Source organism: Curcuma longa, chromosome 1, assembly GCF_044706935.1.
Source record: "Curcuma longa cultivar G26 ecotype Majalengka, Jawa Barat chromosome 1, ITB_CL_G26_1.1, whole genome shotgun sequence".
NCBI lineage: Eukaryota > Viridiplantae > Streptophyta > Magnoliopsida > Zingiberales > Zingiberaceae > Curcuma > Curcuma longa.
Genome location: NC_133861.1, coordinates 26664078 through 26687948, shown reverse-complemented (window position 1 = coordinate 26687948; position 23871 = coordinate 26664078). Strand labels below are relative to the sequence as shown.

General features: G+C 39.5%; 2 protein-coding genes across 2 annotated transcripts; both read left to right on the top strand.

Annotated features, from left to right (window-relative positions):
- Nucleotides 1-7849, top strand: LOC141812854 (organelle RRM domain-containing protein 1, chloroplastic-like). The gene is made up of 4 exons (XM_074700808.1): nt 1-305; nt 6566-6634; nt 6726-6832; nt 7630-7849. The coding sequence occupies exons 1-4, from the start codon at nt 35-37 to the stop codon at nt 7723-7725; spliced, it is 543 nt and encodes a 180-aa protein (XP_074556909.1). The 5' UTR covers nt 1-34; the 3' UTR covers nt 7726-7849.
- Nucleotides 7850-11214: 3365 nt separating this feature from the next.
- LOC141839310 (nitrate reductase [NADH] 1-like) lies at nt 11215-14200 on the top strand. Its single transcript, XM_074727038.1, is given in 8 exon segments — nt 11215-11694; nt 11697-11947; nt 11949-12237; nt 12349-12489; nt 12570-12635; nt 12638-12801; nt 12873-14073; nt 14076-14200. Coding segments are annotated over 8 exon segments (2703 nt in total). The 5' UTR covers nt 11215-11225; the 3' UTR covers nt 14198-14200.
- Nucleotides 14201-23871: the final 9671 nt, after the last annotated feature.

The window sequence follows — 23871 nt, the reverse complement described above, 5'->3', positions numbered from 1 at the left end:
CTGCGAGTCGCCGAGCTGTCGTCGGGGTGGGAAAATGGTGGCTTGCCTTCCCTCCGCTGCCGCTCTCGTCTCCCTCCCATCAGCTACACTCAATAGCAGAAGAAGCGTCCACCAGTTCAGGTCCACCTCGTCCGCTTGTTCTTCCCCTTCGTTCCTTCGCAGATGCCCTTCGCTTCAACCTTCTGCTGTCTCGTTCCCGTCGCCCGCGCTTGTGAGGCGGAGCACCTGGGGTTTCTCGGCCTCCTGCTGCCTCCCGCTCGACTCCAAGAACACTGCTCCGCTTTCGACAAAGCTTTATGTCAGCGGTACCATTTTTTTTTGTTGTTGATTTTTTTTATCCGATTACAAATTTCACTCCTTTTGGTTAACTTTTTTTTGTGCAAATGTTTATAAAATCCGTTAACTTTTCGTTAACATTGCTTCAAAGGGATAATATTTCCTGTAAGAGGCTATCAAATGTGGGGTTTTCTGTGTTATGGAAGGAATCAGGAATCCATTTGTTTGTATACGGAATTACTTGAATTGAAACATCAAACCTTTATACCATAGCTGCAAGTTAGTTATCATGGGTTTAGCTCATGATACTCAGACTTATTCTGTTCTTTAAATTGAGGGATAAGTGACGTGGATACCTACCAAAGTGAATTTGTCAGACAGGAATCCAGGTACAGAATAGCTTACACTTTTTTAATGGGATGAAACATTTCAGCATACGATTATATTCAACGAGTAAACACCCATGATCACCACTAAAAATTAAAGATTGGAACTTATACAACTTTTGAAGGGCGATATGGGAATAATCATCCATTAATGGGGTAACCATAGGATGGTTTACACGCGGACTATCTGTTGAGAAAGTAATACTCCCATGTTGTTGAGTTTGAATGGTGTTTTGATATCTTTAACAAAAAGTTCAAGTTTGGCTTGAATTTCTAATGTATTTATTAAGTGTGTGGAAATTTGGAACAATGCATATAGGAGCTCACAGAGCTTGATGACTCAATACGCTTGAGTTGGTCTGCTAGGTGATTCGACATAGTCAAGTTGAATGGTTGCGGATTCATTGAATCAATAGCCTAGTATAGAGGTGGACTAGAGGTGGACTCAGAAGGTGAGAGGAGAAGAATGATATGTGGAGCAAATTCTCATAAATTAGTGTATGGTTGGTTTGTTGACTCAATGGCCTCATATGGAGGTGGACTCAGAAGGTGAGAGGAGAAGAATGATATGTGGAGCAAGTTCTCCTAAATTAGTGTATGGTTGGTTTGTTGACTCAATGGCCTCATATGGAGGTGGACTCAGAAGGTGAGAGGAGAAGGATGATATGTGATGCAAGTTCTTAAGATCACGACTGGTTTGTTGACTCAATGGACTGATATAGAGGTGGACATAGAAGGTGAGGGGAGAAGGATGATATGTGGAGCGAGTTCACAAAGCTTGGTGCATCTGAGCATTTGAGGTCCGATGTAAGGTGTACTTGGAAGGCAAGGGGTGAAGGATGATATGTGTAGCAAGTTTAGAGCATTTGAAGTCCCGAAGGCCAAATGTTAGGTGTACTTTAGGTTGACCAACATATTTTGATGTTGCTCGTAAAGGATTTAACTTAGGTTTAACTTGTGTTCCAGAATGTGTGGCAATTGTCTAGGAGCTTGACATGTTGCTTGTCAAGTTGAGGTTGACTTGGAGCTTGGCAAGTTGCTTATAACTCAATAAGATCTAGATGGAAGGCTAAGAGGTTAAGGTTGAGTTGGAGCTTGGCAGGCACATGGTCAAGTGGGTTGCTAGTTTGATGGCTTAGAGACCTAGAATGAGGTAGAGTTCAAGGCAAGGTTAAAGATAAATGTAGAAAGTTTGAAGGGCTTAGTGCATCCAAGGATCAAAGAATTAAATGAACTTAAGGGTGAAAAATATTGATGACAAAAGACTCGAAGACACGTAAGCTGCAAGTGATTTCAAGCAAATAAAATCTTAGCTTATTTTTTAGGTAAGGTTTGCCTAGTGATTTTTATGACTAAGAAACAATAAGTTTTGGGGATTATAATTGTTATTAATACTATAGTACCATTTTTTTTTTTGTCAAGGAGTGGAGAATTTTGTGAAAAAATTTGAAAGAAATAATGATTTGAAAAAATTTTGTCAAGAAGGAGATGATAGGATCAGTCTAGTTGAATCTGAGTGGCTTGATGGGCTTGCAAATAAAAATTACTCTCTTGCGTATTCTCACAAGGCCAAACAAAGTCATTTGATGCAATAGAAATAATAATGGAACAAGTCAATGCTAACATAGGAGGATTTTACATGGCTCAGAATATTGATTCCTACTCCATGATTTGATGATTCGTTCGATGGATTAAGCCCCTATTCCCTTTATGAAAGATCTTCTTTAGAGGTGGAGAAATATCTCTTATAACAATAATATCTTCTCTACAAAGATTTACAAGAGATATAAGAGAGAAGATTACTAGAGTATATCAAAGTGACCTTCTAGCAGCCCTTGGTCACGTTTATCTCTGTTCAATGCAGCAATAATGTGTCAGAACTCTGCATGAATTTGAGATTAGACTCGAAACATTGCTTGAAGTTGTCCAATGACCATTTTTTGAATTACCTTTTTGGCTAGAATCAATTTTAGTCATTTTCAAATTAAAGAGTTGTTAACATGATCTTCTTAGGAAATCAATCGGCTCAAAGTGTCTCCAATTGACTTGACCCCTTTTTCAATTGTCAATTGGACCTCTTTTTCAATAGGCTCAAACTTAACTTAATAGAGAATATTCTATTTTTTATTAGTATTTTTAGTTGACTCAGTAGTTGACTCAAGTCATCAGTTGACTAGAATCACTCTTAGTTGACTCAACATACACAAAGATCTTAGATTCTACTTGCTTACACCTTGGTAAGCTTTCATAAGGCTTCGAGATCGAGCTTGGTCACCAACTAAGGCCAGATTGACACTTTGTAAGCCCATATAGACTTTCTCAAATAAGCAAACTGAGAATACATGTTACACAACTCTTGCGGCTCACTGTCTTCATGTCTTCACCAATTTACCTAAGAGTTATGCTTCTAGGTCTTCCCCCACATGCTTAAAGGTCGCACCTTCAAAACTTCATTCTCCTGGCCAAAAGCCACATGCTACATACCTGGATGTCTAGAACTAGAACTAAGCTTGACAAAAGAAAGAAATTACCAATTACTAGTTTGTGTTCTAAAAGCAATGACTCAGCTCCCAATTCGCTGAAAAACAATCTGGCTACATTGTTGGATCAGTAAGTTGAAGGTGGTAGGTAGACGACAATGCCCAAGTTTTTTTTTGCAATTCCTCACATGCTTCAAATAAATGCCTTGCAGTTTGAATTTTCCTCTTGCAGAATGATCATAAGGTGTTGGGAATTAGAACGCTCTTGCATAGTGATACATAGCTAACATTGAGGTTATTTTGTAATTAACCAAATACTTTAGTTTTGAACATGCCTAAGTCCTACAAATGTGGGAAAGGACTTGGTTTATTATATCTTTCAATATCATGTTGTCGGCTTTTCGAATGGTGAATGATCCCTGTGTTTTTCATCACCAGTGCACATATAAGCTTCCTGTTCCCAGGGTATTTGTTCCACAGCTTGACAAAATTGCTAGCATGTCGCCTCCACATGCACAAGCTGATTATGGTAAATATTTTATTGACACATACTCATATAACTCCAGAAGATCATTCCATGAAAATAGAAGTCTTTAACAAGGTGTATGTTACTCCAGATAAGGGAGCATCTCTGATTCAGTCACACTTCTTCCCATCCTTACCGACCAACATATTTCTACAACCAATTTCCAAAATCAGTAATTATTTTTTGAGGTGAGTAATGACCAACATTTACAAAGCTCTAGCAAATTATGGGTTTAGAGATTAATCACCTCAAGACCTCCCTCCCTACCTGGCAAATGTGGGTCCAGGAGATTATGGGTTTTGATCAGATAGCCTTTGTTTTGAAGCCAAAATAATTGTCTAGCAACCCTATCTATCTTTTTTTATAGCCTAACCTGGTATGCAGTAACTTCTTGTTGGGTAGTTGAGTTGACCATGCGTTCAGAATGTTGTTGGTCAATGCCAATTTTTCATGATGTGAATTTGGATCCAATTATGTTGATGATGCCATTCTAATTTTTGTGGTTAGGTTTCTTTGTGCCAAGTTGGAAAGCATTGTCAAATTGTATATTCAAGCCTCCCTCTTGTTGGTATAGTTGTTCGGTGGTAGATGTGTTAGGGTATTAGCGTTATGTATTTATTCTTGTATTTGTGTTTTAGATTTAGGGATAAGCTATGAGTTTATGCACAGGCTTGTAGAATATGTAAGACAATTTTCTTTTTCCTAATGTAGGAATGGTATGAGAGCGTTGCTCTTGAGTTTTTCTATAGCAATCACCTAAGGAGGAGGCCAACAACCTCCCTATGTCATGGTTCCCTAGTTTCTTATCTTTTTGCATGTGCCACCTATCACATCCACATGATCTCGATTCCTTTAAAAGAAGCATTGTCTTTGTCCTCCTCTAGATCAATGTCAATTATGCGAGTAACATTTTCCTCTAAATCTAGCGTCGTAGCAATGTCTCCTCCTCTGCAAGGATGACATCTATAGAGACCGTTGTCTTCTTATGTGTGCATTTTCTTCTCATTCAAGAACAATTCTTGCTTTCCTTGCATACTCATCTTCGCAACGCCATGGGAGCTTGCATATGGTAAGGGTCCTCTATCCTTGTCACATTCACCTTTCTACCTCAATAGGTCTCGTAGGTGCTCCTCTCTCGGTACTGTGTTTAGATCCAAGAAGCGTAAGGCAAACTCCTCTTCTCATGCTCATCCTAGCTTCTTGTGTTCTCAACATGATGTGAGTAGCCATCAAGATACCATAACTCTCTATACTAGATTTATTATGGTTCTGGCTCTCATGTTTGTGGTTTTATGTGTGAAATACTATGTTAGCGAACTTTATCTCCTCATTGCTTTCCATTGTTTGACGATCGCCTCTAGCATGTTCTCTAGGATATTTGTTGATCTCTTCTTCTCCTTCTTTTGCCCTTTGGATTTTCTCCATTCAATGTAGAAGGCCATATCTGTCACCTTTTGCATGGCTCGTCAACCCAACATATGGTTTATTCTCTCTCATATCTTCACTTCTTTTAGATACTTTTTACCTGTTATCTCTGTTGATTCCTTGTCATTGATCTTTCAAGTTTTGATGTCTTTTTTTTTTTTTTGCATCTTTGAAGAGATTCCTTCTTCTATCTTGTTAATCACTGTACTTGCTTTTGTTTCTCGCAATTGTTTTGAAATCCTTCCTCCAATGCTGAGCTCTCTTTCTATTTCTTTTCTTCAACTCTGGTATTCTTTTGTATGTTGCCTATACGCGTGCATTGCAGACCCTTGTAGAGTGATTCCCTTCTCTTCAGCACTGTGCACTATACGTATCATCATTGGGAGAAGCACCACTTGCAATTTATTCCTGAGATACCCTACGACCGTCGTTGAGTGCTTTCGTTCTTTTTCTTTTCTCTACCGCGTGCTCTTATATGTGCCATCATAAGGAGAAAACCACTTGTGAGTTATTCATAAGATCTCCACTTGTGAGTTATTCATAAGATCTCTCCATTTATCCTCTCTTTGTTAATGTGCTAGCTGGTCCAATGCCAAGGAAATTGTGTGCTCTGTCAAAGCTTGGTTTCTCCTACATGTGAGTGTTATGTATTTGCTTCGAGTATGATCATGTCTTGATTAATCTATTTTTTCTTTGGACAACCTTTGTATTTATATTTACCAAACTACACATATGATATCTATCATCCAACTTGAGAATGTGTTAACAGTAATAGCAATACGATATTCTTTTCTATTAGATTGACTATAGATATGGTTCTATGCTACCAGATTTTTGATCGGAGAGCCTTTGTTTTGAGACCAAACTATCTTCTAATCCTGTGTATCTTGTTGCTAACCTAGCCTGGACCGTGTGCTGTAGAATGTTGTTAGTTAGTGTTCAGCAACCTTCAACTGGAATGAGATGCATTCCAGGGCATGAGTTTCGAACCAATTCCATCGACAATGTTATTTGAATATCTGTAGTCGGGTTTCCAGTTACCAATCTGTAAACCAGGTATGCAATAGAGAGAATAGACACCAACCGTGGTATCTATTTTCAAAGAACTGAGAATAGATAAGAGATGGAACAGAAGCAAGGAGAGAAGCAATACGGTAACTACCTCAGTGCCATAAATTCTTTCCTAAGTGATACATGACGATCTGACTGTCCACTAGATTGATTTCTGTAATATGTTCTGTTAGTCAGCATCGACTAATGCGTGTGTTATTGATTTGTTTTGTCGACCACTTTGACTAATAGTTTCCAGGACTATAAGTCGATATACAGTCTCGTAGTTTTTTTCTACATCAGATTCCCATTTTGCTGATTGCTTAACAACGTGTTAGCACAGATTCTACACTGTATCTCATACAGGAATGCATAACATATGTTAGGATTAATACTTTTTAAGCTTCTTCTTCTTCTTCCAGGTCTTTCGTTTCGCACAACCGAGGAAAGTCTTAGGAAGGCTTTCCAAAATTTTGGTCAGCTTGTAGAAGGTAATCATGTTTTCCCTTTTGCTTATATATGTACACGCACACACACATCTGTGATTGTCATTAGTCTCACTTCTTTGTGGTGTTTCTGCAGTTAACCTAGTCATGGACAGAATAGCAAATAGACCCCGAGGCTTTGCTTTTCTTCGTTATGCCTCGGAAGAGGAATCCAGAAATGCCATCGAGGGGATGCATGGAACGGTAACAACTAAACATACTTTACATAATTGTTTGTCGCACCCGTCTTCCTAGATAAACATATAGTTGTTTAAGGTTGCTATTTGTCGTTGCATTAGATTATGGAGGAGTTAAGTAATTGTTCAATGTCATTCGAGATTATCATATCCAATCTTCGTTTACTCAAATAATAGTTTGATGTTATCTCTAGGGCTTAGGCTTAAATAGTTTGACATCATTGTAGCAAACTACAGAGTAACTGCTGCAATGTATAAAAAGAAACTAATTCAACTTGATAAAAAAATCGATATATAGGGAACTTTTATACATAAAAAAAAATTATCAACTTGGTCAAAATTACATAAACTTAATCAAAATTGCCTCAACATAGTTAAAATCATCATAATACTATTGTAGTAGTCATTAATTGACTTTTATAATAGTGTAGTAGCTATTAAATGGCTGCTACAACATTATTAGGTCAATTAAATGTCGTAGCAATCAATTAATGACTATTACAATAGCTTTTACATTGATTTTGACTAAGTTGGCAAAGTTTTTTATATAAAAGTGCTCTATGTATAGATTTTTTGACCAAGTTGAATCGCTTTACACATTGGAATGAGGGTGTTTTCGGTATGAGAAATATGATGGAGCGACCTTTTGACTATTTTATTTTATTTTATTTAAAAAAAGGCATCTTGTTTATGATTCTAATAATTAAGGTGACTTTTTTATTTTTGTCCAAAATTTATTAAAGGCCCTCATGTGTCTGGTCAGCATACCAGTGAATTGATTGTCTTCTATTGGATTTTTGTTAGTTCCTTGATGGGAGGGTTATCTTTGTGGAAGTTGCAAAGCCAAGGTCAGAAGTACGCCCGAGTCCGAGTCCGAGACAATCGCGAAGGCGATATTGAGTCGAGCGGCTACATAACTTGATGGCCATTTTGTATGTCTCCTCAAAACTTTTGTCTTCTGTAAGTATGATGAACTCTAACAGCAGGATTCGTAAATCGCAAATACTTTGTGATGTTGTTTACACCATCATATTACCACTTTCTTGTTTTCTACATCATTGATATAGAAAAATTATCAAACACCTCTAGCAGTTACATAATCACAAATGAATTTCAACATTTCCCCTCTTAATGATTTATTAATAATTTGTTGACTAATCCTTAGAACTGACAAAGAAATGACAATCACATTACTTTATATCTTCTCCTTATTGAACTAGCAATTGCTCTGTCCTTTAGTGAACTTTGTAGTATCGTTAGAATTGACAAAGGAAATAACAATCTCATTACTGTCATTTTCTTGATGAATTGACAATTGCTTTGTCTATTGGATTTAAGGTCCTATGCATTGTCACTTGATTGTCATATTAAAACTTTATATGTCATGGTTTCAGAGATGAAGTCAGAAATTTCATAGTAAGTATGCAATGGAAAAAATACAAATAAAAATAAAATCAATGATAGTAAAAGGTGAAATCCACTATCCCAGTGGTCCCACATGGTTGGTCCTATGACCATCTATGAGGAGGTAAATCGAGAAGCTGTAATTGATCACGACGGAGAAGGACATTATCTCGGCTTCACCAAGATTTCATCTTTATCTACTTCAACAATTTTGTTCGCCGTAACTAACTCAACTATGCTCCGGGGTAATGATAGTTATACTATACATTTGATTTAGGTGGTCTTGAAAATTCTTCTCCTAGTCTACAATTGTATATTTACAAGAGGTAAAAATTTCTTACTCTTATACTCGAGAAGTTTAAGGTGATTATTCTCTCAATACAATGAATAAAATAAGCTATCTACAAGAGAGATTAAACAAGGATTTTAAATTGATATCTTAGGTGGAATCCGTCACCTTAGCGGCCCCACACGGTCGGCCCTATGACCATCTGTGAGGAGGTAAATCGAGAAACTGCAATTGGTCACGACGCAGGAGGGTATTGCCTGGCTTCGCCAGGATTCGAACCCTTACCCTCTTCTGCAACTCTGTTGTGTTGTAACCAACTCAGCTATGCCCCGGGGGTGATCTTAAATTGATATCTTGAACCTTGTTCGAGTGGTTGAAGACCTTTGAGCATTATAAGCACAACATTAGAGGCTTTTAGGAATAACAAACTCTTCCAATCCAAAGCTCTTCGAGATATTTTATAAATGTCAACCACAATGAATAAGATGATTATTCTCTCAATACAATGAATAAAATAAGCTATCTTGTTGCCTGTTATCTCTGTTGATTCCCTGTCATTGATCTTTCAAGTTTTGATGTCTTTTTTTTTTTTTTTTTTTTTTGCATCTTTGAAGAGATTCCTTCTTCTATCTTGTTAATCACTGTACTTGCTTTTCTTTCTTGCAATTGTTTTGAAATCCTTCCGCTAATAGTTGGAGGTGGGACGAATCTGTTTAAAGAGACTACATTAAATGCAAACCTCAGCTTCTTAGTTTTCGAGCATTCGGAAACATACTCGGGAGTACTTTCCCAAGCTCCTAAACTCCACGCCTGAATGCTTGACACTCGGGCAATACTTGATAGTCGGAAAACTTCTCTCTCGACTTGGCACTTGGCCTCGGGCAACACTCAACAATTGGGCATGTTTCTTCTTGATTTGGGTAGCCAGGCATTCACACCCAACTCGGCGACTCAACTTTTGGAGTACTCAACAACTCAATATACTTAGCCGACTCTACACTTGGAGTCCTGACTTTCCTTTCCACTTGAACTCAAGAGCACTCGGCGACTCAGCTTTTGGAGTACTCAACGACTCAACACGTACTTAGCCGACTCTACACTAGAGTCCTGACTTCCCACTTGAATTCAAGAGCACTTGGCGACTCAACACGTACTAAGCTGACTCTGCACTTGGAGTCTTGACTTCCCACTTGAACTCAAGAGCACTCGACGACTCAGCTTTTGGAGTACTTGACAATTCAACACGTACTTAGTTGACTCTGCACTTGGAGTCCTGACTTACCACTTGAACTCAAGAGCACTCGGCCACTTAGACCTATTAGTGATTATTGTTCTGAGTCAGGAAGCATTCTGAGTAGCTTGGTCAACCCAACTCTGCTAGCAACTTGAGATAAGTTGAAGTTGAATTCATTTCAATTGGCAATTTTCATTATAATATCCGGCAACAAGATTGTCCAACCATATCAAAGTATATGCCCTCAAAACTTTATGAGATGATTGAAGATATTTATGTACGTCGTCTGATGAAGTATCAGATGTGAGTAGATTTTCAAATTGTAAATATCAAAATGCTTTCTTTTAAAAAAAAAAAATCGATGTTGACCAAAGGGTACCTATCCATATTTGACACAGTGTTAGATCTTAGTAGATGTCTAATGACCGATGTACATGGATCTCTATCCTCTTGAATATCGACTCTGTATCAAAACATACTTTCTCAAACATGTTGTGATTCTTTGCCATTCAAACATAATGAATCATGACGTACATAGATGATGAACTTTCATTAAATTAGTCGTCCTCCAATATTAGAGACTGAATATCTGTAATGTCCATTAATAAATGAACGTCTCCTATCACCTCTACAACCAATCTCTGATCTTCTCCGGAGCCGACTAATCTATTTACATCCGAAGAATATGTACTTCTGTATCATCTCCTCTTGATCGTTTATTTTTAAGATAGTGCAATCTGTCCTGAGTAGATAATTTCTGGTGTGTTAGCATCCATAATGGAAGTGAAAGAAATGAATTTCGACGAAATCGAGACAATGTCTTTCTCTGTCGTAGTCAACTGTAGCTTTTTGATTTACTTACTCACATATGATCATGAAATCAATCGTATAAAACTATTGGGTGGTAGATTTTATTTTTTATTAAAATAATTTAAAGAGAGATACTAATGATCCAGAGAGAGATACTTCTGCCGACTATTCTCCTTCATGGTTTTTTTTCTGGGCACTTTCCTTCTTTCTTTTTGACTTCAAACAAGTGTTTAGACATTTTTATAAACTCGTGTTTCGAAATCTAAAAGGCCGAGGACACTTATCAACGTGGGGTGCCTTTAAGACTCCAAATAATAATTTGCAGTATGATCCTTTTAAAAAAAATTATTATTATTATTATTATCATTTAAATATAATTTAAAATTATTTTATATATATATATTTCCAGCGACTCCAGAAGCACGAGAAGAGTCGGGCAGGAGGCAAGGCCGCCCCTTCGCCTCCCTTCCGCTGTCTCTCACAATTCCCGCTTCCCATCGGTTTTGTCGTCTTCTTCCTCGACTCCACACATCTCTCCGTCGAGGACTGCCATTAATTCTTCCTTCCTTGTGCCTACCTTCGCAGTGTATATAAATACAATCAACGTGGCTACCAAGACCACTCCCTTCCCCGGCTGCCGCATCAACGGAACTACTAGCTCTCATGGCTGCCTTCGTCGACAACCGCCAATTTACCAGACTCGACCAGCCCAACGGCCACGCCAAGCACTACCCCGATTTGCCCACCTTAATCTCACCTCCCATCTTACCTCCTCTTCCCCTTGATCACCGGCCCTCAGCCGGCGAGGAAGAGGAGGACACTGACGACGACGACGAGGAGGAGGTCGTCGACTGGAAGAAGCTCTACGACACGGCTTCCCACTTGGAGCTGGAGCCCTCCGCCCGCGACGCCCGCGACGAGGGCACTGCCGACGGCTGGATCCAGCGCAACCCCTCCCTGATCCGCCTCACCGGCAAGCACCCCTTGAACTGCGAGCCGCCACTGGCGCGCCTCATGCACCACGGTTTCATCACCCCCGTCCCGCTCCACTACGTCCGCAACCACGGCGCCGTGCCCCGCGCCGACGTGGCCACCTGGACCGTCGAGGTCACCGGCCTCGTCAGACGCCCCCTCTGCTCACCGTGGACGACCTCGCCCGCGCCTTCGCGCCCGTCGAGATCCCCGTCACGCTCGTGTGCGCCGGCAACCGGCGCAAGGAGCAGAACATGGTCCGCCAGACCATCGGCTTCAACTGGGGCCCCGCCGCCGTGTCCACCACCGTTTGGCGCGGCGCGAGCCTCCGCGATGTGCTCCGCCGAGCCGGCGTCATGGGCCGCAAGGACGGTGCGCTCTTCGTCTGCTTCGAGGGTGCCGAGGACCTTCCCGCCGGCCGGCGGCGGCGGCGGCAACTCCAAGTACGGCACGTGCCTCCGGCGGGAGGTGGCGATGGACCCCTCGCGCGATGTCATGCTCGCCTACATGCAGAACGGCGAGCCGCTGACGCCGGATCATGGTTTCCCCGTCCGCGTCATCATCCCTGGCTTCATCGGCGGCCGCATGGTCAAATGGCTCAAGCGCATCATCGTCGCCCCGCAGGAGTCCGACAGCTATTACCATTTCAAGGACAACCGCGTCCTCCCTCCCCACGTCGATGCCGAGCTAGCCAACGCCGAAGGTGCGCCCGCGCCCGCCCGCCATTTTCGATCTCTCTGTCTAATCCTCAACTCCTCCCCCATTTCTATCGCGTCCATTCATTGTTCGACGAAATTCCTTCAGCCATGTGCAGCTTGGTGGTACAAGCCGGAGCACATCATCAACGAACTGAACGTCAACTCGGTGATCACGACGCCGGGCCACGACGAGATCTTCCCCATTAACGCCTACACGACGCAGAAGGAGTACACCATGAGAGGTTACGCCTACTCCGGTGAGCTATCCCGACTGTTATTTTTCCGATGATCCTATTGAGTCGCTAATTAATATAATTGCTCTCTGTCGATCGAACAGGCGGCGGAAGAAAGGTGACGCGAGTGGAGGTGACGCTGGACGGCGGCGACACCTGGCTCGTGTGCTCTCTGACCACCCCGAGAAGCCCAACAAGTATGGCAAATATTGGTGCTGGTGCTTCTGGTCACTGGAGGTCGAGGTGCTGCCGCTGCTGAGCGCCAAGGAGGTCGCCGTTCGAGCATGGGACGAGTCCCACAATACTCAGCCGGAGAAGCTAAATTGGAACCTCATGGTATGTGCCATCGATGAAGCCTCAATCTAATTTCGATGGTTAATCGGCCAATTGTGACGGCGATGATGCAGGGGATGATGAACAACTGCTGGTTCAGGGTGAAGGTCAAGGTGTGTCGGCCTCACAGGGGCGAGATCGGGCTGATGTTCGAGCACCCGACGCAGCCCGGGAACCAATCCGGTGGGTGGATGGTGCGGCAGAAGCACATGGCGACGGCGGAGGCGCCGGCGCAGAAGCTGAAGAAGAGCACCTCCACCCCCTTCATGAACACCGCCGCCGACCACTATACCATGTCCCAGGTCCGCAAGCACGCATCGCGCGACTCCGCGTGGATCGTCGTCCATGGCCATGTCTACGACTGCACGGCCTTCGTCAAGGACCACCCCGGCGGCCCCGATAGCATCCTCGTCAACGCCGGCACCGACTGCACCGAGGAGTTCGATGCCATCCACTCCGACCATGCCAAGGCGCTCCTCGACACCTACCGCATCGGCGAGCTCATCCCTTCCGGTTACGTCTCCGACGCCTCCGTCCACGGCGCGTCCGACCTCTCTCACCTCGCCACCATCCGCGAGGCCGTGCACGCGCCGGTGCCGGTTGCCCTGGCTAATCCCCGCGAGAAGGTCCAGTGCACGCTCGTCTCCAAGAAGTCCATCTCCCACGACGTCCGACTATTCCGATTCGCGCTCCCCTCGGCCGACCAATTGCTGGGCCTTCCCGTCGGAAAGCACATCTTCCTCTGCGCCACCATCGACGGCAAGCTCTGCATGCGCGCCTACACACCGACGAGCACAGTGGACGTGGTCGGCCACTTCGAGCTACTCATCAAGGTCTACTTCAAGGGCGAGCACCCCAAATTCCCCAACGGCGGGCTCATGTCGCAGCATTTGGATTCCCTGCCCATCGGCTCCGTCTTGGACATCAAAGGCCCGCTCGGCCACATCAATTATACCGGCTGCGGTAACTTCCTGACGGACGGAAGCAGGAAGAGGTTTGCGCGGCGGCTGGCGATGATCGCCGGCGGAACGGGGATCACGCCGATGTACCAAGTGATCCAGGCGGTTTTGCAGGACCCGGAGGACCAGACGGAGATGCACCTGGTGTACGCCAACCGGTCGGAGGACGACATATTGCTGCAGGAGGAGCTGGAGGAGTGGGCGCTGCGGCGGCCGGAGCAGTTCAAGGTGTGGTACGTGATCGACCAGTCCAAGCGTGAGGGGTGGCGGTACAGCACGGGATTCATTACGGAGAGCATCCTGAGGGAGCACATTCCGATGGGCGGAGCGACGACACGCTGGCGCTCGCTTGCGGGCCGCCGCCGATGATCCAATTCGCGATTATGCCCAATTTGGAGAAGATGAAGTATGATACGACCAATTCCGTACTACTATTTTGATTAATGAACAGATCTTCCACATCTACAAAATCTTCTCTTAATTTAAGGAATCGAAATGGAAAGAGGAAGTAATCAAATTACAAACTGTAAATTGATCGCTTAATCTTTCAAAATAGCTTTTGGATGATGCCCGTTGTGTGTGGATTCAGTTCGAACACAAGAAAAGAACAGAAATCGTTTGGGTAAAACTAAGATTTAAAAAGTACTCTTTATTTTTTCCCCATCTTCTCTTAGCTTTTTGACATTGAAGGTTGTTTTATGTGAATGAGGAATTGGAAATGTTAGGGGTTGGTATGACTTGATCTAGAAGGTTAAGATCCGATTTGATTCCACAACACGTCAAATAGAAGACGTGATTCCAAGGTTGACCGGCTTGGTCCCATGCTCCGACTTAGTATTCAACTTAGGTCGGGCCGACGACCCCGACTCAGTATTCAGCTCAGGTTGGGATCCAATACCCGACTTTGTATTCATTCGACTTAGCTCAAGATCCCACATTCGACCTTTCTCAAAATTTAACTCCGGTTCGACATCCGACTCAGAGCTCCGAGTCTAAGTCGTGCCACCGAGTCTCCTCTCGGTCGCATCAAGTCCTCGGCCTCAAGGCTCTTCTCAGCCGAATCGCCTCGGGCTCTCTCTACTGACCATGCTCCGCCTCCTCAGTGTCATACGCTATGCTCAATCGACTCTGCTCTGTTCAGTCCCTCATTTAGCTGGGCAGGTCGCTGCTAGAAGAACACATGCAATCATATGATATCTCGGGTAACTTATCACTCCATTAATGCGGTATGATAGCGCAGTCTGATACCGTATCGATATGGATGATAAGACTTTTTACTACTGCGGCGGTGATGGGATATTCTTCTTATCCAAATGGGACATCTCCTCTGATAAAATCTCCACTGATGGATATTCTCCTTAACTAAGATAAAATAGTTTTTCATTATTCACTTTCATAAGTCTATATATCTCCCCCTCCTCTCGCGGATACAGGTACACACTCACATAGAGTCATAAACATTCATTCTCTCTCTCTACCTTCTCGCGTTTTCTTCTCTACCTCCAATGAAGGATCTGACTTGAGCGTCGAAGTAGTTAAGTCAGAGCACCCGTGACTTCCATTCTCACTCTCTTTTTCCTCTTACCTTGCAAAGCTTGGCAGCGCATCAGAATCCATCGGCCTCGTCTCTCGCTGCTCGTGGGTACCACCTTGACCGTCAACTTACATGCCAGGTGGCCGGTGACTCGTCTGGAGGGCAATCTCAAATAGGAACAGAAAATTTGTGATATTTGTGGATAAATCGTCTTATGATGAACTTGATGTTATAGGTTTCTTCCTTCTCTTTTAAGGGTTGGATAAACTAGTTCTCTAAGCTTGAGAACCAACCAAATTTGTGTCTAAATTGGCCACTTGTGTTGTGCCACGTTGCCACAAAGTGAATTAGGTGTGGATTGCCCATACCATTGAATATCTTAAAGTTTGGAATAACACATCTTTTAGGTTAGTTCAAGTTGTAGTTGGATTCATTCTTCTTTAACTAGAAGAGTTCTATCTTCTTTTGTCATTGAATGTTGATCCTTAGTAGGATGAGAATCTACTTGGATGATGATCAAGGGTTGTGTGAGTATGAAGGTTTGGGGCACACAGTTGTAAAGTTGTAAGTATTGATGCAATCGATCTCTGATCAAAATTGATTAAGCTTGAGTTGGCTTGAATTGGATTTCAATATTTGATCAATATGTTTAATGGTAGAGCGAGACTTTGAGAAAAATAAGAGATTATTAGAGAGAGATTGTTGGTGCAATTGACCTTGGGTTAAGGTTGACCAAGATTAATTTTGATTTCAATGGTTGATAGTTGAGTGAAAGGTCAAGTAGGCCAAGGTTGATAGGATACTGAATAATGAGAAGTCCATGTGGGTCATGATTAATTAGATATTTAGCGATTAAAAATACAACAAGGAATTGACAAGAGAGAAAATCAAATGGTTTATAGAGGATCAGACACTTGATATGAAAGATGAAGTCTAAGTAGGTCATGCAAGACCAGACACTTGGCATAAGACGTGAAATCCAAGTGCGTCAAGGTTGTTCAAACACTTGGTAATGGTGGAAGTGTGTAACAATCGATTGAAAACTCCTAAGCCTTGAATTTGTGATTTAAGAGGGTTTGGGGGTTTGCTACACGATTAATAGATTAATGACACTGTAGCAGTAAATAAATATTTAAAACTTAACTAATGGACATCAGTCGATTGATGAACAGTAACAATCAATTGATGTCATTATTGTAGCGAATAGAAGGTTTCTGAATTGGTTGTGATATTTGACTGTTTAGGCATCAAGAGTGTCCTTTGTTATCATCTTGAAGCATTATCAGTATTGCTCAAAAAGTTTAGAAAGTTTTAGACTTTGTTATCCTGCGGGCAATGCTCTGATACAAACTGACGCCGGGTGGGATAGCGATTATCCTGGGGGCAATATTGAATCCGTTGGTTCAACTGCGAACGCCAGAAATAATATTCTAAAACTTATTAATTCAGAAGAATAACAAGAGATAGAGAAATAAACGGCATTGCCGAAAATATTATTAAACCAAAACTTTTTTCCCTAAACATCAACTCATAAGATATTTATATAAACTCAAACTCTAAGAAAGATTTCTAATAAAAAGAATTTTTTTTAACAAATTCGAAAAGAAAGATTCCTAATTAAAAGAAAATTTTCTTAACAAACTCGAAAAGAAAGCTTCCTAATAAAAAGAAAATTTTTTTAACAGACTCAAAATCCTAAAAATCCTAAACGGACTTCAAATATAAAATCTTAAGAAAAATTCTTAACAGACTCAATTCCTAAAAATCCTAAACGGATTTAAAAAATCTTAAAATAAAAAATAAAACTTTTCAAAACTATTCTAAATACCAAAAACTTTGAAAATTATTAAAATTATCAAAATTAATAATAAAAATCTTCAAATTCTCCTGCATCAGTATCATCATCCACGACATTGTCCTCGGAAGATACTTTCTGCTCCACTTTCTGATCCGTCCATACTTTTTCTTCTTTTCCTACATCAGAAAATAAAACATAAAAGTATGATTTTGTACAAATTAACTAAAATATGTAAATACTTATTTCACCACCATCTTTGGTTTCACCAATCCTGTTTGAAATAAAATAATAGTATTAATCAATAATAAAAAAATAAAGAGTTTACAAATGAAATAAAAAATGTGAAGCAACACTAATTGTGAGAAAAATTAAAATTATACACAACTAGGCTTATGAAGAATCATCATCATCACCATCATCACCAGAATCAGGAGGAATCTGACTTGAAGCGGAGCCTAACTGAAGATGTCACATTATAAAATCCTGTTGTTGGTGCATTTCTTTTATTTCTTCATCTCTTTGCAAAATTATACCTATTCAGTTAGACTTTCTATTTGTGCCCTTACTGCTGGTGGGATGGAAGAAGATGTATAATACCTTGATGAGTTCTGCTCAAAGAACTCATTCCCAATATCCTATCCCCCTTATATCCCCTTCTTGCCTCCAACCAAATATTTAGATCATTCCCAATAGAGGGCTTAGATCCATCATTGTTATCACTAGCACTTGAACTTCTCTGTGCTTGCTCTAACTCATCATATTTTTTTGTATTATAATACAAACACATTTAATAAGTTAGAGTAGGTACATAACTATTAGAATCTAATTAAGTTAGAAATTAAGATACAAGTTTAATCTAAACCTTAATGGCTCTAGCTCTATCCCCGCTCCAAATCTTATCTTTCTTTTGAAATGTGAGGGTAAAAATGTCTATAAATAGTGGCTCCTTCCCCATTTCCTTAGCCTAAAAATACATTGTTAGAAATAATGTAATAATTTAAAATCAATTAATAACTTAGTATTTATAAAAAATTTATCAATCTGTGTATATGCTCATCAATGTTGATTGAGCTTTCCGCATATGTCGCAGATGAGTCTCCAGAATCAAAAGTTTGATTTGTTTTGTTCTAGTGACTTCTTTGTTTACTCTCCTCGGTTTGCCAAAATTTGACGATCCTAGCCCAATTTTCTTTGGTGATATAGGGTGGCTTTTTTCCCTAGTCTTTGCATGATTGAGTACATATCGAATATAATCCCTATATTTTTTTCTTAAAAATTCTTTTTATTTCTAATTCTTTAGATGGGTCCTAATTGAATGCCCACTAAAATTGAAAAAAAAATTGATTATATATTCATTTTAATTTGATATATCAACTGAAGGGGATATATACCTTAAATTCATTCCACCATAACTCTTTTATAGGTGCTGGAATGCTAGTATATGTCATTGAAGCGCCTCCCCTATAGATATTCACTATTTTATTGATCTTACGAATAACACATATAGAATTTTGAAATCTATCATAAAATTCCAAACAAACATTGTTAAATAAACTACATAAGATGAAAAGTGAATATCCAAAAAATTGATAAGATAACCATTATATAGGAAAACATATTAAAATGCTAAAGCAATAGGCAATTTACACAAACCTGCTATTACAAGTAACAAAAATCATAATTAAAGCATTACATATACTTTTTGCCATATGGCTTCCTATTCACTAATGTTCCTCTTTTATCTACAGTTCAGTGATAACATCTTAAATATCAACTTGGAATACAAAAACATCAGCCACTATAAGAAGGTGACATTAACTCTAATAACTTTACTAGCCAATGTAGCTGATTGGCTAAGTAGCTTATATAGATCAAAATTATAAGGTGTACTAGTTGATAAATAACCCAACAAAAGTAACCAGCTAAATCACTATATAATAGAGTTGCCATAAGTGCTTTACTAAATGGGCTAGATAATTATTCATCCAACAGATATCAAGATATAGGGAACCTTTACAGGACCATGGGAGTAGAACAACTACAAAGATGATCAAAAATATAAATGACCTCTAAAATGAATACAAACAAGGATCACAAAGGATCAATATTACTTATGGTACAACACAAATATATTAGACATGGAGATCATGGAAAAGTATAAGACCTTATTTTTAGCTAGAATCAAGAATACTAAATTTTTAAATACTTACGAATTTCCATGAGGGACTGTATACTCTCAAATATCTTGCAACTCAGCAATGGACTGTCTGGGCGAAGGGCTTGGAGACTGCAATGGTGACGAATTTGACGAAGGTGCATGAAATGGTTCTGCCAAATCAGGGTGGGGTGTAGGTACAATGCCAGGTGTCGAAGTGGACTAGCCAGGAGTACTTCGTCTGTGACCACCACATTGAAACTGTCAACCAAAATTGTTATAAGATAAAGTAATAAATATTTTCTACATAATGAGGAACATGAAAAAACTTACCATATTTGCTAACAAATCAAAGCAGGTGCAAATCCAAACACGTAAATAATGCCACCTGTAATGGCCTATAAGAAAAACTACAGTGCATTAATAGATAATTATTAATATTTAACAATAAGACAGTATATAGACAATTAAGTAAGTAATGAGTTATATAAATATGTAAATTAAAACTAAATTTACTAATAAAAATACATTATCATTTTTAAATGATCTCCTCATTTTTTTATTATATAATAATATCAAAGTCCTTATTTTCATTGGCATTCTCATTGTCGTCATCGTCGTCATTGTCATAGTCATCATCATCAGATTCATTTTCATTAATTTCACTTGCATCCACATTTATCACTACTTCGTTACGATCTTGTAATGATGAAATAATATATTTCTCTATCTGAAATGTATTCCTAACTTCCTCTTGTTGATATGCAATATCTTCCCAATATTCCTCAATCTTTTTCCATACTTTGGTTTTACAAACAACCCACCAATCATTTTTGTTACGTTTCAAAGTAGGATACGAAGTATAGAATACTTGAATCACTTGTTGTACCAACACAAATAATGGTTCATATCTTTTATATAATCTCTTATGATTTATTTCAATTAAATTATACTGTAGATGCACCTTCATTCCTCTATAGGGTCAAACCATCGACACATAAATAAAATAACTCACATTTCTAGTTCAGGGTATTCTACCTCTATAATTTCATCGAGCAAACCATAAAAATCATTACTTGCACCTGTATTATGATCTGATAACTAAACACATACCCTACTATTCATTATAGTCTTCCCCATTCTATATTCTTGAGTATGAAAATTATATCTATTTATGAAATATACTAGCTAAGTGCGTACCAATGCTTTTGGACCCCAAGAAAGATGAAATAGAAATTTCTGCTCAAGGTGAACTTGATTATCATGAACCTAAAGTCAAATAAATATGTTTAAAAGTTTACATATGTATAAATCATAGTATAATTTAGATTAACTACTTATATATGATATGAGCCATGGTATAAATTCTTCTTCGTAAAAGTAGTCAAGTCTTTGTGCTGACATTTAGAATATAGATTTTAAAAAATCTTTAAAAAAATAATTATAACACAAAAAAATTATGATATAAAAAATTAAAAAATATGAAATATATACTAACTCGAAATATAATGTGACTTTTGGATAATTCAGTTAAATATATGTATGGGTTGTACGCTATTCTTGACTAATTAAATATCTCTGCTTACATTGTCCATTTGATTGACCAAGATAGTTAAAAATTAAAAATGAGTTCAAATTTAGATCAATAAGACCCTCATCATTTCTTCCTAGTCTTCGCCTTTTGCTCGAAGATAAGTTGGGCGTATTCGAATAGGCATCTTCGGGTGTCGGGGTAGCGGGTCATGCATTTTGTATACTTGACATATTGGGGAGTGGATTTTGTCGAGGCTCAATATTGGGGAGGGGAGGGGATTTTAAGTACGTAATATATATATATAATTGATATCCTGTGCATCTTAATATACGCAACTGTACGTAATATTTTTTGACATACGATTAAGTCATTTAAGATTTTCTCTTTAGGCTTGGAGGTTGGATTATAGTATTAAACACAAAAAAATTAATAAAAATTATTTTTTATTTTTTTTGATATACGATTAAGTCATTTAAGATTTCTCTTTAGGGTTTAGGAGTTGGGTTAGTATTAAATATATTTTTTTAAAAAAAAATATTTACTATTTCAGATATTGAAAATTCTTTAGGATATTATGTCGTGCACAATCACATATTTTAAAACGCACAGAATATATATATAAAGGCTACCTATTTGATCTCATAGAAGGTTCGACCTTGAGCCCTAGTTACAGGGCCTCCATTGCCAACTTAATTCACCAACTTTGTTTTTCATTGGACAAAAATCAAAAAAAAAATCTCTAATATGTTAAAATATTTTTTTAATTTAACTTAATTTAAAATTATTATATAAAAGATATTTTTATATTAAAAAATTATCGACTTATTACAATTATTTTAAAATTATTATAGTAATTATTAATAGTTATTATAATATTATAACAGTTATTAAATAATTATTAACCTATTACCAGCTATAATGTAAGATAACAATATTAAAATAAACATATTTGTTATGGTCGTATATGTTGAGCGCGGTTAGTCGAGTCAGACGGAAGATGTCGAGTGCGGGTCCTCAGGACCGGAAGTATGGACCGATCCGAGTCCTCTGAAACCGCCGAGTCGAACCCTCACGAATGTTACCCTGTCAGGACACTGGTATCGAACCCCAGCCAGCTCACTCGGCTCGGACAATTCCTATACTGGCTCCCGCCTCTTCACACCACTTCAGCAGGATCTCTTCGGTCCTCCTCCCCCCCTGAGAACACCACCGAACTGCCTGGATGGATCTAGTTGGCTCGGCTCCTTGCTGCTTAGGTCATTTACTATACTCCCGAAAGGGTCCGCTCTGCTCGAGCTCTCTCCCGGACTAATGTTCCCATAGGTCGAGCCGAGTCATATGTCTAAAGACCCCTTTAGCCGACCCGATAGCACACGGGTATACTGCCGAGCCGGGGCAATCCCCATCTGCCCTCCACGTCACTAGCCTATTCTAATCATGGGAAAGACCACTCCCCTATCGTACGACTATGAATGTTCTCCTGACACTGCTGCAGCTCATCATGGCAAATCTCTAAAAGATATTGGAACATACTTCCTTAAATGCAAGTCAGCAACGGGACATCAGTGCTGACTAATACCCCATTCTCTGACACATTCATAACGACGATGGGACTTCAATCATATCCTTGATGTGACTTAACGTCATCAACCATATAAAAGTCAGTTGGTTATCGAAGAGAGGTATGCAATCTCAGATCCCCACCCTTTTCCTCTAGTTTTCTTCCTCCTCTCTCACGAACTGACTTAAGTATCGGAGTGGTCGCGCCAGGACACTCCTGGTCTTCCATCTCACGGTTGTCGTGTCTGCAGGTGCTTCCCCCAAGCCCTTCTCTCCAACCTCATTCTAGCTCCTCAGGGTCCTGGTGCTGAAGAAGATGGTGAAGCTTCCTGGCGCAGATCTCAATAGGAACAATATTCTTATATGAAAAATATAATACAACATCATTTTAATATTTTTTTTATAAAAAATCTCTTTTTGATAATTCTAATAATTAAGATACTCTTTTGAATTTTTGTTTTGTTTTTTTTTGCCCTTTTCATTCTGCCACATTTTTTCTATTTTTTTCGTTCGTCTGTGATTATTTGTGGGGGGAGCAGTCCTTCTAACACCTCGTCATTTCGTTGAATTGATGCGTTCCAAAGAAATCATTTCAAAGAAAAATGAATGGCAGGAGTTATTTTAAAATCATTAAAGTAGGAAAAAAAACTTCAATATTCTGGTAAGGTGTGAAAACACCCGCCCGTCGATTTAGATTGTGACTGTGAGTTGAACGGTTCCAAAAAAATTATTTAAATAGATTGAATTAAAATTTTATTAATCTATTTTAAAATGGATTTAGACGGACTAATCTATCTAAGTCCATAAGTCCATGATAGACTTGGATTCACGAGTTGAGATTTTTTTTTAAATATAAAATTAAATTGGAATACTTGATGAATTCATATGTTTGGCCTGTCTAAATCACAATCCAAACTATAATTTTTAATTTTTCATATACTCGTGGATTGACCTGTCTAATTCGTAACTCGCCTAATCCATAACCCCTTTGGGTTGGGTCGGATTGAAAATTTCTCAAATGTAAAGATGGTGGGTCGGTCCGTCTAGAGCTGTCAAAAAAACCAACCCATGGCGAGGCGGTCCAATCCATTAAAAATTTATCATATGGTGGGGTGGGACAGGACAACCCACTAATTTGACGGGTTGAAAAATCTCCAACCTAACCTAACTTAAGGCGGGTTACAGATTAAACGGGCCAACCTACGGACCTGTTAAAAATTTTAAAATTTCAAATTTAGATTATAATTTAAATTGATCAAGTTGAAATTGTTAAGTGTGAATTATAATTTAGATGGATCAAGCTCAATAATTCATTGAATTCTCTACTTTACCCTCCGGGGTATAGCTGAGTTGGTTACGACAGAGCATAGTTATAAAAGAGGACAAGGGTTTGAATATTGGTGAAGCCAGATAATACTCTTCTTTATCATGGTCAATTGCAGTTTCTCGATTTACCTCCTCACAGATGATCGTGGGACCGACCATGTGAAGTCGAAGAGATCTCTATTCTAATTTTAAAATTTAAAATTAAAC